This window comes from Mytilus galloprovincialis, chromosome 6 (assembly GCF_965363235.1).
Source record: "Mytilus galloprovincialis chromosome 6, xbMytGall1.hap1.1, whole genome shotgun sequence".
Lineage (NCBI taxonomy): Eukaryota > Metazoa > Mollusca > Bivalvia > Mytilida > Mytilidae > Mytilus > Mytilus galloprovincialis.
The window spans coordinates 97,394,261-97,408,712 of NC_134843.1; the positions used below are offsets into that span (position 1 = coordinate 97,394,261).

The window sequence follows — 14,452 nt, forward strand, 5'->3', positions numbered from 1 at the left end:
AAAATGATTGATTAGGGGGTGATTGTTTGTTTGTTTGTTTGTTTGTTTGTTTGTTTTTGTAAAGGGTCTATATTATTATGTTATCGGAGAAGTTTCATGTTTAGTTTGGAAAGTTTTTATTTTATTTCAGGTAGGTCCAGCGCGCGACTCTCGCGCCAGATTGAGGAGACATCACGTGACACGGGTTTATAATAACGAAAACTTTTTAGGTGGGGACGTTGAACAGACAACATGTATAGAGACGGAATGTACACAATGTATTTCTTTTGTCATTGTAGGAAATTGACATTTTTTATCAAAGTTCACCAGCAGTGCAATGATTTGGATTTAATTGATCCGGTGTAACTTTAAAACACATTTAAGGATTATTTTCTGATAATGTACATTTTTCAGCACCTGTAACATTTGTAACACAGATAAGTATTTCAATCTAGGAGCGGACATTTTATTGTAGGATTTCACTGAGATTTACGGACCTAGCAAGCGCTTTTACGGCATTGCCATTTCTTTTCTCTAGAAAAATTCTTGAGAGGTAGCTGCACCACGTTGTTTTATGAACTTTAAGTACATGTATGCCCTGCTGACTGCAAATTTTGAGGTCGATTGGACTTGTAGTTTTTAGAGTACATGTGGATTTGTTTTCATAAGAGATGTAAGAACAATATTAAAATTCAATTCTTCTTGAAAAATTGAGTTTTTTCCTTCCATATTGTTTTAAATATACTGTCATAAATAAACTGTCATACATATTGATTGATTGATTGATTGATTTGTTTGGTTGATTGGTTGGTTGGTTAATTGGTTGCTTGGTTGGTTGGTTTATAACTTAAACACTTGGGATAAGGTCTCTTGAAACAAGCGAAAAAAAAACCACCAATGAGAACTTGGACCCCGTATTAAACACATGAGACGGAAACATGCATGCACTGATTGATTGATTGATTGATTGATTGATTGATTGATTGATTGGTTGGTTGGTTGGTTGGTTGGTTGGCATTCAAACACATAAAACTCTTCAAGTAGTGCCAAAACCACATAATTTGTCCCTTTGTATATGACCTTGACCTTTGACCTGGTGACATTGTCAAAGTCATTGCTCCACAATGTCATTGCAAAAGACCCTATGGGTCAAGGACATTTTGTTTAAGAGTTTTTCCTAATAATGGCTTTATATAAACCATCAATGGAGATTATTCCTCTTACACAATGGTAAAACCAAGACAGTCATAATGTAAAAAAGTTGCCCCTTGAAGTACCAAGCATTTTTCACTATGTAAATTTTCTGTATCTATAACCATTCCAAAGTAATAGGGAAATCAAAGACAAATAAAAATCTAAAATACAATCTTGACCTTTGACCTTGACCTTATTTTCATTTTCCAAGGATCTCAAATCAAAAGACCCTAGGCTTCTATCACTTATGGTTTTCCAGTTTAAAATACATTTCAAAATTTCAAATACAAAAGGGGAAATAACTCCCATATGGAGCGTTCATATTGCTTCGGTCAAAATTGGACAAATCATGCAAAGGATATGACGAGCAATTTTGTAAAATAAATTTGTCGTAATCTTTTACAGTTGCGAAGGAGTAGTGGACACAAGGAAAACAGTGTTTGGGGAGATAACTCCTACAAAGAAAAGTTTTCGGTTACGCAGGGTAAATTTCAAAAGCGCATAAACTGTTCGATATCATATACCAAATATCCAAGTGACATATTGCGAAACAAATATTTATCGCAAGAACAAAATTAGGCGGAAGAAAAAAAAAATCAGAAGAAAAACAATAGGTCTTTCCTCAGAAAAGTGGAAAGACCTAATAAAAATCACACCTTTGAATAGACTTATTAAGAAGGGATATAGTTACGATACTGTTGTCAGGTCATTAAAGATTGCATATTTTGGCGTTAATATTGATTCACTTATAGGGTCTTTGCATCGTAACTAAACACATTTATTCAAAAACCAGTTGTTGGCATGACACGGGTTATGTTCTTCTCATATATGTTATGATGGTATAATACTAAACCCCTAACGGGAAGGATTGTGCCTGATGTTCATATGATGAAATCATAATCTTTCAGTCAGTTTAATTGAAGTCTGGAGCTGGCATGTCAGTTAACTGCTAGTAGTCTGTTGTTATTTATGTATTATTATCATTTTGTTTATTTTTTTTGGCTACATCTTCTGACATCAGGGACTGAATTTTAATGTGCGTATTGTTATGCGTTTACTTTTCTACATTGGCTAAAGGTATAGGGGGAGGGTTGAGATCTCACAAACATGTTTAACCCCGCCGCATTTTTGCGCCTGTCCCAAATCCGGAGCCTCGGGCCTTTGTTAGTCTTGTATTATTTTAATTTTAGTTTCTTGTGTACAATTTGGAAATTAGTATGGCGTTCATTATCACTGAACTAGTATATATTTGTTTAGGGGCCAGCTGAAGGACGCTTCTGGGTGCGGGAATTTCTCGCTACATTAAAGACCTGTTGGTGACCTTCTGCTGTTGTTTTTTTCAATGGTCGGGTTGTTGTTTCTTTGGCACATTCCCCATTTCCATTCTCAATTTTATTCAGTTTTATTTTTTTCAGTTTTTATGAACCCCTTGAATTAAAGGGTAAAATGATCAGAAGGAAAATTACACCAATTCAGAAGTAGTGTTATCTCCCATGGACATACAAGTTGAGAATAACATGTGGCAGTCAACAACATTATCGGAAGACAATGACTGGGATGATACTGAAAACATTGAATATTTAGTAAGTGTGAAATTGTTTCCCGTGTTCGCAAACACAAAATTTAACATTTAGAACATTTCAAATTGGTTATAAAGCCAAACCAGTACAGAGTTGAAGAGTGTTGAGGACCCAAAATTCCAAAAAAAAATGTACCAATTACGGCTAAGGTTATCTTTTCCTGGGATAAACAAATCCTTTTTTTTAAAATTAATTTTTGTAACAGGAAATTTATCATTACATAATTTATATTCATGTCAACACCGAAGTGCTGAATACTGGACTGGGGGTACCAACTGGACCGAAACGTCTATCAGCAGAGGCATCAACCCAGTGGTGTAAATAGCTATCAAAGATAACAGGATTATAATTTAATACGCCAGACGCGTGAAACTAGTTATCAAAGGTACCGGGATTATAATTTAGTACGCCTGACGCGCGTTTCGTCTGCACAAGACTCGTCAGTGATGCTCAAATCAAAATATTTATAAAGCCAAATTAGTACAAAGTTGAAGAGTATTGATGATCGAAAATTCCAAAAAGTTGTGCCAAATACGGAAGTTTCTTCATTTTTTAATATCAAGTCACAATATAAAGTGTTTTATGAAAAACTGCCTTTTTAGGGTCACTTAGCACAAAATACCAAGCAAGGTTTTAATCTATTATTTAGTTTAGACAATACAAATTTTGAAAGAGGAGCGAAAGATACCAGAGGTATAGTCAAACTTACAAACAACGGCATATTGCTGGGTCTTCCAAGTGCTCCACGAAACCTCTTTCTAAATTATTAACATCTATTTTATCAGCAATCAAAGACGGGCTTCAAAGTTATTGTGAAACTGCCTATTCTAGAGGGGGCGTGAATCAGATGTGGATACTTAAAAATTCCAAAGACCTTTTAGAGTACATACAATCTAACTCTCTTTCATCTTGTAACAGTATTAAAACATTTGACTTTTCTACTCATTACACCAGTATTCCACATTCCAAACTAAAAGACAAATTGAAAGAGTTGGTATTGCTTTGCTTCGTAAAAAAGAATGGCCAACGTAGATACAAGTATCTTGTCTTAGGGAGGGGTAAATCCTACTTTGTAAAGGATCACTCTGATTCGAACAAAAAATTCTCTAAAAATGATATTATCAAGATGCTTGATTTCTTGATTGACAACATATTTGTTACGTTCGGAGGACGTGTTTTTCAACACCCTGTCGGCATTCCAAGAGGAACAAACTGTGCCCCTCTACTTGCCGACTTGTTTCTTTATTATTATGAGGCTGACTTCATGCAGGAACTTCTTAAGAAGAAAGATAAGAAGTTAGCATTATCCTTTAACTCTACTTTTCGCTATATAGATGATGTTCTTTCACTAAATAATTCAAAATTTGGTTACTATGTGGAACGCATCTATCCAAATCGATGAAGGATACTACAGATACAGTTAAGACGGCCTCATATCTTGACTTACATCTAGAAATTGACAATGAGGTTCGGCTGAAAACAAAACTTTACGACAAAAGAGATGATTTCAGCTTTCCAATTGTGAACTTTCTATTTCTAAGTAGCAACATTCACATGCATACGGGGTATATATCTCCCAATTGATACGATATTCCCGTGCCTGCATTTCCTATCATGATTTTCTTGATAGAGGGTTGCTGCTCACAAGGAAGCTATTAAACCAAGAGTTCCAAATGGTGAAGTTGAAATCATCCCTTCGTTAATTTTACGGACGCCATGGAATAACCGTTTCACAAATGATATCAGATATGTTCCTTACGTCGTAACTACAATCCCCTTCCCTTTCATGAATGTGACCTACCGAATTAGACTATTTACCGGATTTGATATCACATAAGCAACACGACGGGTGCCACATGTGGAGCAGGATCTGCTTACCCTTCCGGAGCACCTAAGATCACCCCTAGTTTTTGGTGATGTTCGTGTTGTTTATTCTTTAGTTTTCTATGTTGTATCGTGTGTGCTGTTGTTTGTTTGTCTTTTTCATTTTTAGCCATGGCGTTGTCAGTTTGTTTTAGATTTATGAGTTTGACTGTCCCTTTGGTATCTTTTGTCCCTCTTTTATAGACAGAACTTAAACTGACAAACCCGTGGCTAAAAAATAAAAAGACAAACAGACAAATAATAGTACACAAGAGACATGACACAACATAGATAACAAAAGACTAAGCAACACGAACCCAATCAAAAACTGGGGATGATCTCAGGTGCTAAAGAAGGGTAAGCAGATCCTGCTCCACATTTGGCACCCGTCGTGTTGCTTATGTTATTACAAACACAGTGAATAGTCTTATTCGGTAGGTTACATTCGTGGTGATAAAGGGAAGGGATTATAGTTACGACTTAAGGATTGTAGTTAATATAAGGAACGACAGGTAATCAGGTAAGTAGGATAAGATGTAATGAATAAAATCAAATAGTTTCTAATGCGACAAAGGAGAAAAATTGGTGCAAGTGTTAAATTAGGTTAACAAATACATTTTTAAAATAATTAGAAATACAGAAAACGCGACGTCTTTTCCTTTCAAATAGCGTTTTCTCGAAATTTATCGAAAGTTATATTTTGTCTTTCGTCTCTATAAACATTTTTGTTGTAATGATGTGAAGATATAAGGGGGTCACAAATTTTTAATTTGTGCAGTAGAAATCAATTATTCTCGATTGCATAATTATAATCAATAAAATAACATGTGTTTTCAGTGGAATCTTAACCCTGCAACGGAAAACAGAATTGCAGAGTAAGTATTTTAAAGTTTTTGAATAAATGAGTTTGGTTCAATCATTAACATTTTATAACATTAAAAAAAAAATGAATACACGAAATTATTGCAATTATCTTGTCACATTTAACATTATTTGCAATCTCATTACTATTGAAAGAACTAAACATAAAATAGAATCAATTCACAGTTTAAAGTATGAAGTATGGAGGTATGCATGCTCGTCTACATATTTGAAGACTATGTGTTAAGCTCAGTACTCATGGATTGAAACATCACTCATCAGTTAGAATTCCGTGAAGTGGCCATTAGGGTCTAGGGTAGAGAGTAGTTGTTTTTTTTATATTAAATTTTCGACTTTGGCACATGCATATCCTTACATTGTCACTTTTTAAGAAATAGATTTTAATATGTAACCTTTGAGTTCATTTAAACATAACGTTTGCATTCAATGGTATAAAGATTTCATGCTCAAGTGTAGGACAAATTATAGCAACTACTTTTTATAGAGAATGTTATTTTTTTTGTAGATTCCGACAAGTACAAGATGATGACTTTATCGATGTATGTTTTCATTCGGTCATTTCACCAACCTTCTTCACAAATTTTCACACAGATCGTGTAGCTGTTGTTTTCGATGTCCGTTTTGGTTTGACAGACAACTTTGAGGTGAAAATGGAAAGGTAAATAATTGAATTGTAAATAAATTGTGTTATATTGCATATAAGTATCATAACTTTCTAGATTCATTATTACTCCTCTAAGATGCATGAAGTTATTATGTCGTATGATCATCAGATATAAAATTAGACGTATGTTTTACTTACTTTTAGCTTTCAATGGCAATGTCTAATAAGCAAACACATTTTAGGCCAAGACCAGATGGGTATGTTGTCGGATCAGTAACAGTTAAGGTGCCAGTATCAATTAATCTGTGTTACAACTATGTCGTTTTACATGATGATTCCAGTTGTACCTTTGAGTATTTTGTTTCTTCGGGAGAATGGAAGGAAAAGGGATCTTTCAGAAATCTACCGGTACACCAAAAATCGTCGTCTAAAGGTATACTTTCTTCCTTGTTCATGTTCTAGTAACGAATCAAAACTATTGTGAAAGATTTGTGACATTATTTTCAGTAAAACCTAAGACGATAGTTCGCATTTTTACTAAATAAATAGTTTATCAAACAGTCAAACAAAATCAAAGCAAAATATATAGGTATATGAAGATGTGGTATGAGTGCCAATGCGACTGATCCAAATAACATTTATAAAAGTAAAACATTATAGGTCAAGGTATATAATCCGAAAATAAACAAAATACCTTTACCTAATGAGGAGTTAAAATTCAAGTAAAGGACGATGTGAAGTGTGATATCGATAAATGTACACATGAAAAGCTTTACACATTTAGTGTTAATCATCGCTTGTACTTTTGGAATAGATAATTACGATGGTCTTGTTCGGGGAAAAGAGGAACTGATAGGCAAGTATAAAAACTGGTGGAATAACGTGAAAAAAATGTTTGGAGCAGAAGACGAGTATAAGAAATTTCTTAAAGAAGATATAGAGCTTGCAGTGTCAGCATTTCTACCGAAGCAGTTTCTGGATTATTTTAGCGACAGAGATAGTAATTTTGAAGAAGCTGTTATGGTCTTAAATCAAATGAATGGTTCACTCAAACAACTATATCATGGAATATGCAAGTTCATCGGGACGCCTTTTGACATTTTATTTGCAAATGTAAGTATGTCTGTAATTATAATATAGTGATGTACATGCGTATTTCGAGATGATTGCTTTATATGATAAATATTTCTATTCAATGTTGCGGCTATAAAATGGAGTTTCAAGTATCTGCAGAAGCTTTTTAATAATTTGCTCTAGTATTTTTTTCAAAATTCAAAACATTAATTTAAAAACAAATTGTGGTGATATAGAAGCAGTGCATCAATTGTGTTGTTTATCATCTATGATATATATAGAAACATAGTATACTAGTTGGAATTCTAGTCGAACACTGTGTAGACATAGTTGGCATAACTTCATAGAATCGAATTTTCAAATCCACCTAAGATTTTGTCATCTCAAATTTCCAGATCTATCATTAATGGATGTATTTATGTATTGTTACGTCTAAGCCTAACATTATTAATGACATAAACATTACGAATTTGGAAATCGTATAATCACCATCATTTTGACTTAACTTACAAGTACCCTGCCACTTCCACTTGTACTTGTAGTATTTGTATTTTTATCCATCTGATAAGTTAATAAAATTGAGAATGGAAATGGGGAATGTGTCAAAGAGACAACAAACCGACCAAATAAAAAACAACAGCAGAGGGTCACCAACAGGTCTTCAATGTAGCGAGAAATTCCCGCACCAGGAGGCGTCCTTCAACTGGCCCCTAAACAAATATATACTAGTCCAGTGATAATGAACGCCATACTAATTTCCAAATTGTACACAAGAAACTAAAATTAAAATAATACAAGACTAACAAAGGCCAGAGGCTCCTGACTTGGGACAGGCGCAAAAATGCGGCGGGGTTAAACATGTTTGTGAGATCTCAACCCTCCCCCTATACCTCTAACCAATGTAGAAAAGTAAATGCATAACAATACGCACATTAAAATTCAGTTCAAGAGAAGTCCGAGTCTGATGTCAGAAGATGTAACCAAAGAACATAAACAAAATGACAATAATACATAAATAACAACAGACTACTAGCAGTTAACTGACATGCCAGCTCCAGACTTCAATTAAACTGACTGAAAGGTTATGATTTCATCATATGAACATCAGGAACAATCCTTCCCGTTAGGGGTTTAGTATCATACCATCATAACATATATGAGAAGAACATAACCCGTGTCATGCCAACAACTGTTTTTAGAATAAATGTGTTTAGTTCCGATGCAAAGACCTTATCAGTGACTCAATATTAACGCCAAAATATGCAATCTTTAATGACTTGACAACAGTATCGTAATTATATCCCTTCTTAATAAGTCTATTCAAAGGTTTTGTAAGTTTCTGAGGTGAATACTGACACTTTTGTGCTTTACAAAGAATATTTCCATAAAAAATTGGATGTGAAATACCTGAACGTATTAGAAGTCTGCATGTTGAGCTTTATTTACGAATGATGTCTTTAAGCCTTTTTCAACTCATTTTATAGTTCGTTCTTCTGTTGTACTGTTACACGGCTGTCCCAGGTAAGGAGAGGGTTGGGATCCCACTAACATTTTTAACCCCGCAACATTCTGTATTATGAGCCTGTCCGTAGCTGGGAACCGATTATTCAGTGGTTGTCGTTTATGTGTCACATATTTGTTTTTCATTCATTTTTTGTACATTAATTAAGCTGTTAGTTTTCTCTTGATTTGTTTATCATTGTCATTTCGGAGCCTTTCATAGCTGACTATGCGATATTGGGTTTGCTGATTGTTGAAGGTCGTACATTGACCAATGGTTGTTAATTTCTGTTCCATTTGGTCTCTTGCGGAGAAATGCAGTCTCATTGACAATCGTACCACATCTTCTTTTTATTTTTCCTCCATATTTCAAATAAAGTGGATGTTAGCAATTACAGGTAACCGGGTCCTTGTATATTTGCGTCCATTCGTTTTTCATTTTTAAATATAAAAAAAACCAATCATACTACATTTTCTTTTTGTAATTTAGATGCTCAGCCTCTTTTCTTTTTCATTATGATCTTAATAAAGTCAATATTATTTCAGATCCGTCTTGTAGCTGTGGTGCTAAGCTTGAAGGTTTTTGTCATTTCTTTTTTTGAATGTTCTTGCGTCCTATGCGAATATAAGAAAGAAACTATCTGATAATCTGAACTGGTTACCAGAATGTTCTCCACTTAATTTGAACATCTTAACCTCCGATGATTCGTCATTAACTAATGTTGAAAAATCTTTTAACATTTACAATATATAATGTATAGTGTTGATTATATATTGTTGCATTAATGCCTTGTTAATATTCTAAAATATAAATTATTCATGGAAGAAGACTTCATAAGTTTGAGTTACTAGTGTCTAATCTCTTTTGCATATTTAGGCAAATCTGTAAAGATCCACAATGCAATTTCCAAAATGAACTCTTTTAACTGCTAAAACTGTACAAATTTTACTATGAAGTTTAGAAATTAATATATCCTAGAATTGAAAGTTCAATGCACTACTTTTTTTCGATAGTCAAAATATAGGGTTGTATGGCATAGTTTCAACGTTACATGACCCGAACTTCTAAGATTTTAAACATACACTAACATGATGTACTATACCTATCTTGACTTGAGGATTTCCACAGATTTCAATATGAATGATATGCATATGAATATGTACTGGTAACATTTCTTAGTTAGGTCTCTACGAGATGAAACATAGAGATCCTTACAGGGAACCAGTACGTTAACAAAATTCATTATCTATAATTTTTAAATATTTCCACAAAAGTATCGTTGTTCGCGGTTCCTTGTCTGTCCTATTATATTCATCTATGGTATTTGAAATAACAATGAGCACAGATTCTATTATTTTGCCGATTAATAAAGATAGTTAAGAATCTATCACGGAAACATTTTTGAAGGTGTCTACATCAGAGAGAAAACCAACATTCGAACAATAAGTATACAAGTCAAAATTAAAGGACTGTACAAATGTAAGGACATCACTAAAAAGAAAATAGTTCTCGTACAAAAATAAATAATCGAAAAGATGACTAGGTGCTCCGGAAGGGTAATCATATTTTGAAGTTCACTTTATTTATTAATCCCAATAGTTTAAAAAAAAACCAATACAACAAAGAATTTTCATCAGAGGACTAGGATATTCCTGACTTGGTACATGCATTTCCTGGACTAAACCTAGCTAAGATCTCTTAATAATAAAATGTATCAATGATAAGGAATAAATACCAAATAGCTTTTATTAAATCATGACAGAACAAGGAAAACCAACTCATGCCAGAAATATGTCTCATGGGTTGCAGTATAGTTTTATTGAACATTTATAAAATATGACATAAATAAACTCATCATAGATACCAGGACTAAATTTAGTATATACGCCAGACGTGCGTTTCGTCTACAAAAGACTCATCAGTGACGCTCGAATCCAAAAAATTTAAAAAGGTCAAATAAAGTACGAAGTTGAAGAGCAATGAGGACCAAAATTCCTAAAAGTTTTGCCAAACACAGCTACGGTAATCTATGCCTGAGGTAGAAAAGCCTTAGTATTTCAAAAAATTCCAAAATTTGTAAACAGTAAATTTATATATATAACCATATCAATGACCATTCATGTCAGCAAAAAAGTGCTGACTTCTGGGCTTGTGATACCATCGGGGAAATAAATCTCCACCTGCAGTGGTTGTAAATAAACTCATCATAGATACCAGGACTAAATTTAGTATATACGCAAGACGAGCGTTTCGTCTACAAAAGACTCATCGGTGACGCTCGAATCCAAAAAAGTTAAAATGGCCAAATAAAGTTCGAAGTTGAAGAGCATTGAGGACCAAAATTCAGAAAAGTTTTGCCAAATACAGCTAAGGTAATCTATGCCTGAGGTAGAAAAGCCTTAGAATTTTAAAAAATCCAAAATTTGTAAACAGTAAATTTATAAATATAACCATATCAATGACCATTCATGTCAGAACGAAAAGTGCTGACTACTGGGCTTGTGATACTCTCGGGGAAATAAATCTTCTCCAGCAGTGGCATCGACCCAGTGGTTGTAGATAAACTCATAATTGCATTGAATATAAAATCTGTTCATGAATTTTGCAGAATAAAGAAAACATGCAGTAAACATTTTCTATTTCAGTGTCATAATATTTCATATGTCCAAAATGTAAACACTAGAAACTATTATGTTCCATTAAAATATTAATTCGGTTTTTTGCCTGTAATGAATTCCTCTTTATCTCCGATTTGGAACAGCATTGGAACACATATCCTAATGACATGTTTTAACAATTTAAAAAAAAATCCAGTCATTTCCTTTTTTCCTTTAACAGGGAGATTGATATAAGAACAACATTATTCTGAATCCACATCTTTTTATTTTTATATAGTGTTTATTGACATATATACGTGTAATGTCTTTGTTCAGCAAAAAGGTACCACCATTCCAAATTCGAATGCCTTTATTCAGTTTGAATTTCCCGACCCATTGATGAAAATTCTTTATTGTATTGTTAGTATGTGCATATATTTTTTTGAAATGTTGGGATTAAATAAAGTCAACTTCAAAATACGATTACCTTTTCGGAGCACCTAGTCATCTTTTGGGTTATTTATTTTTGTACGACCACTATTTTCTTTTTAGTGATTTCTTAACATTTGTACTGTCCTTTTATAACGTCTTGTATACTTATTGTTTGAATGTTAATTTTCTCTCTGATATAGATAGTTATCAAAGGTACAAGGATTATAAGTTAGTACGCCAGACGCGCGTTTCGTCTACTTAAGACTCATCAGTGACGCTCATATCAAAATATTTATAAAGCCAAACAAGTACGAAGTTGAAGAGCATTGAGGATCCAAAATTCCAAAAAGTTGTGCCAAATACGTCTAAAGTAATCTATTCCTGGGATAAGAACATCCCTAGTTTTTCGACAATTCCATTTTTTCTATCATTGACACCTTCAAAAATGTGTCCGTGATAGAATCTTAACTATCTTTATTAATTGGCAAAATGACTGAATCCGTGATCATTGTTATTTAAAATAACCATAAATAAATATAATATCTAATAGGACAGACAAGGAACAGCAAATGAAACGCATATGTAATATATTAATGAATTTGGCTAAGGAAAGCTCCGATTGATTGTACAGGAGGGCTCCAAGCGATTGTACAGTCAATTAAAATATCCAACATTTAGAAAATGAATATATTGGGGTTTCTACTTGGCCAATGTGTTTCAAACTTTCAGACAGGTAAGACTATATATCAGAAAAGGTACATATGAAAATTCTGATAATAACGATGGGTTTTTCGATGTTTATTTAACATTTCTGATCGCTGCTCCGTCACAGCAGTGATCGATTGACTCGGAGCCCCACCATTCTGATGAAAACGTTTGGATGCATATGTTGTTTTTATTATACTATTGGTTCATATATACGTATATAATGATTTGATTATCAAAAATTGAAGCAGACACGTTTTATAGTAACACTTGAGGTCATCAAACTTTCTATCAAGCAACTTGTTATTGTTACGAATGTCGGAGCCCCGCTTGACAGTCTCCCGAATGACCAAATCATTATAAAACCGTACAATTCCGTTTCCACACTGTCATTTATATCGTTCCCGCTGCTGTATATTCGAAATCAAGATGTTTAGACATTAACGACAAAACAAAAGTACTTTGTCCTATGCATACATTATATTTACATGCATAATCTCTGTATGATGATGAGCATGACATTTTGTAGGTTTTATCACGTCACATAAAAAAGATGATAAATCATTTAGACGGAGTAAACAAAGAGCGGCTAGGTATAGCTGACTATGACCAGTTACATTTAGCAAAAGCAACCATCGCAGTGTATTTTGTTGTTTCATATGATCTTAAGATAGCCAAAACAGAGAAAAATATGTTATGTGAAGCTCTTTTACCTAGTCCAGACTATGTCACCAGGACTTGCCCAGATGTTGATCAGATAATAAAAGTCATGCCTTCAATATTGAGGTAATATATTCTAGATGGTATTTTTTACAATTAGAATTCTTAGTTTTTCGTTTAAATTCAAAGTTTTATTTTCCGTTTTTTTTTATGTGTTATAATATGTGTATGGTTAGTTGCATCGTTACCTAGTTGTCGGTATAATTGATTGAAAGGACATTTCAAATTTACTTTCTATCTTACTTTCACATTTATCGATGCACAATATGCACAATGTACATACTTTTTTTTGTTTTGCAAGATAAAAAGCCTACGTCGTCGTTTTTCTACATTTCCCACAACATTTTCCCCATGTGAACCACTAGGCCAACGCAGAGCAAACTTTTTATCGGATGTATACTTTCTTAACGGAATATGAATTGAAGAAAATTTCATTTTTTGATTTTAACTGTGATACTTGGACCAAAAAAGTAAACATTTAATTTGTGTTATTTCTCATTTTTGCGTTTTAGCTGATTTTGTTTTGAATGTTTCAACTTTAGTTCTTATTGGAAAGTGAAGTTTTTAAATAGAAATGTTTAAAGCAAAAACGTCAACAACACAAGAGCTACACATGACAACAACACAACAACAAAAGAGCTACACATGACAACAACACAACAGCTACACATGACAACAACACAACAACAAAAGAGCTACACATGAAAATTACACAACAACACAAGAGCTACATATGTCAATTGTGTTCTCAGCAAAATAGAAAATAAACACTTTTGTGGTATTGTACTTCTAGGGAAGTTATAGTGTCAATACTAACATTTGCGAGAAAGATTGCAGGAAAGGCAGATAATCCAAGTTGGCTTTTTTGTGTTCCGTTGATTCATTTCATGTTGAAGTACAGCAAACCATTTGAAGATGTACCTCTTGAAGTAAACCACAATGATGATAAACAAAAGAACAAATGGTGGGGAATTGTTCACATTCGAGAGGCTACCAAAAAATTCAAGAAATGTTTAGAATGGAACAGGTATTATTCAAAAGAACAAAGCTAAGACATGTCGCTATGAACAGTAGTTTGAGGTGTTTTTTTTTCATTATTCAATTAATTCTGCATAATGTTTCTCAATTGATACAAATCATTTAAAGGTCAGTCTGAAATGCTTATTTTAAATTCATGTTTTCGATGGTAAAATCAGAAATATTAATGAATTTATTAAAAAAAAAGCAAAAAGCCATGCAATTCTTAGTTTAATGACATATTGAGAAAAAAAACCGCCTTTATTTATAAAATAAAAATTTGTTTGATGTCATACTCTGACCA

At 33.3% G+C, this 14,452-nt stretch overlaps 1 protein-coding gene and 1 long non-coding RNA gene across 2 annotated transcripts; both read left to right on the forward strand.

Annotated features, from left to right (window-relative positions):
* The first annotated feature begins 2,636 nt into the window (after nt 1–2,636).
* On the forward strand, nt 2,637–6,564 carry LOC143081079 (uncharacterized). The gene is made up of 4 exons (XM_076257314.1): nt 2,637–2,756; nt 5,454–5,491; nt 6,004–6,156; nt 6,345–6,564. The coding sequence occupies exons 1-4, from the start codon at nt 2,667–2,669 to the stop codon at nt 6,562–6,564; spliced, it is 501 nt and encodes a 166-aa protein (XP_076113429.1). The 5' UTR covers nt 2,637–2,666.
* A 352-nt stretch (nt 6,565–6,916) lies between these two features.
* Nucleotides 6,917–14,158, forward strand: LOC143080881 (uncharacterized). Its single transcript, XR_012979813.1, has 3 exons — nt 6,917–7,215; nt 12,941–13,197; nt 13,925–14,158. It is a non-coding gene; the product is annotated as an uncharacterized LOC143080881 (long non-coding RNA).
* The last annotated feature ends 294 nt before the right edge of the window (nt 14,159–14,452 follow it).

Excerpts from the sequence above, each read along its gene's own strand:
- LOC143081079 (XM_076257314.1), top strand. The coding sequence starts at position 2,667 with ATGGACATACAAGTTGAGAATAACATGTGGCAGTCAACAACATTATCG. Across the intron at positions 2,757-5,453 it reads CTGAAAACATTGAATATTTA|TGGAATCTTAACCCTGCAAC; the intron begins GTAAGTGTGAAA and ends ATGTGTTTTCAG. Across the intron at positions 6,157-6,344 it reads TTTGAGGTGAAAATGGAAAG|GCCAAGACCAGATGGGTATG; the intron begins GTAAATAATTGA and ends AACACATTTTAG.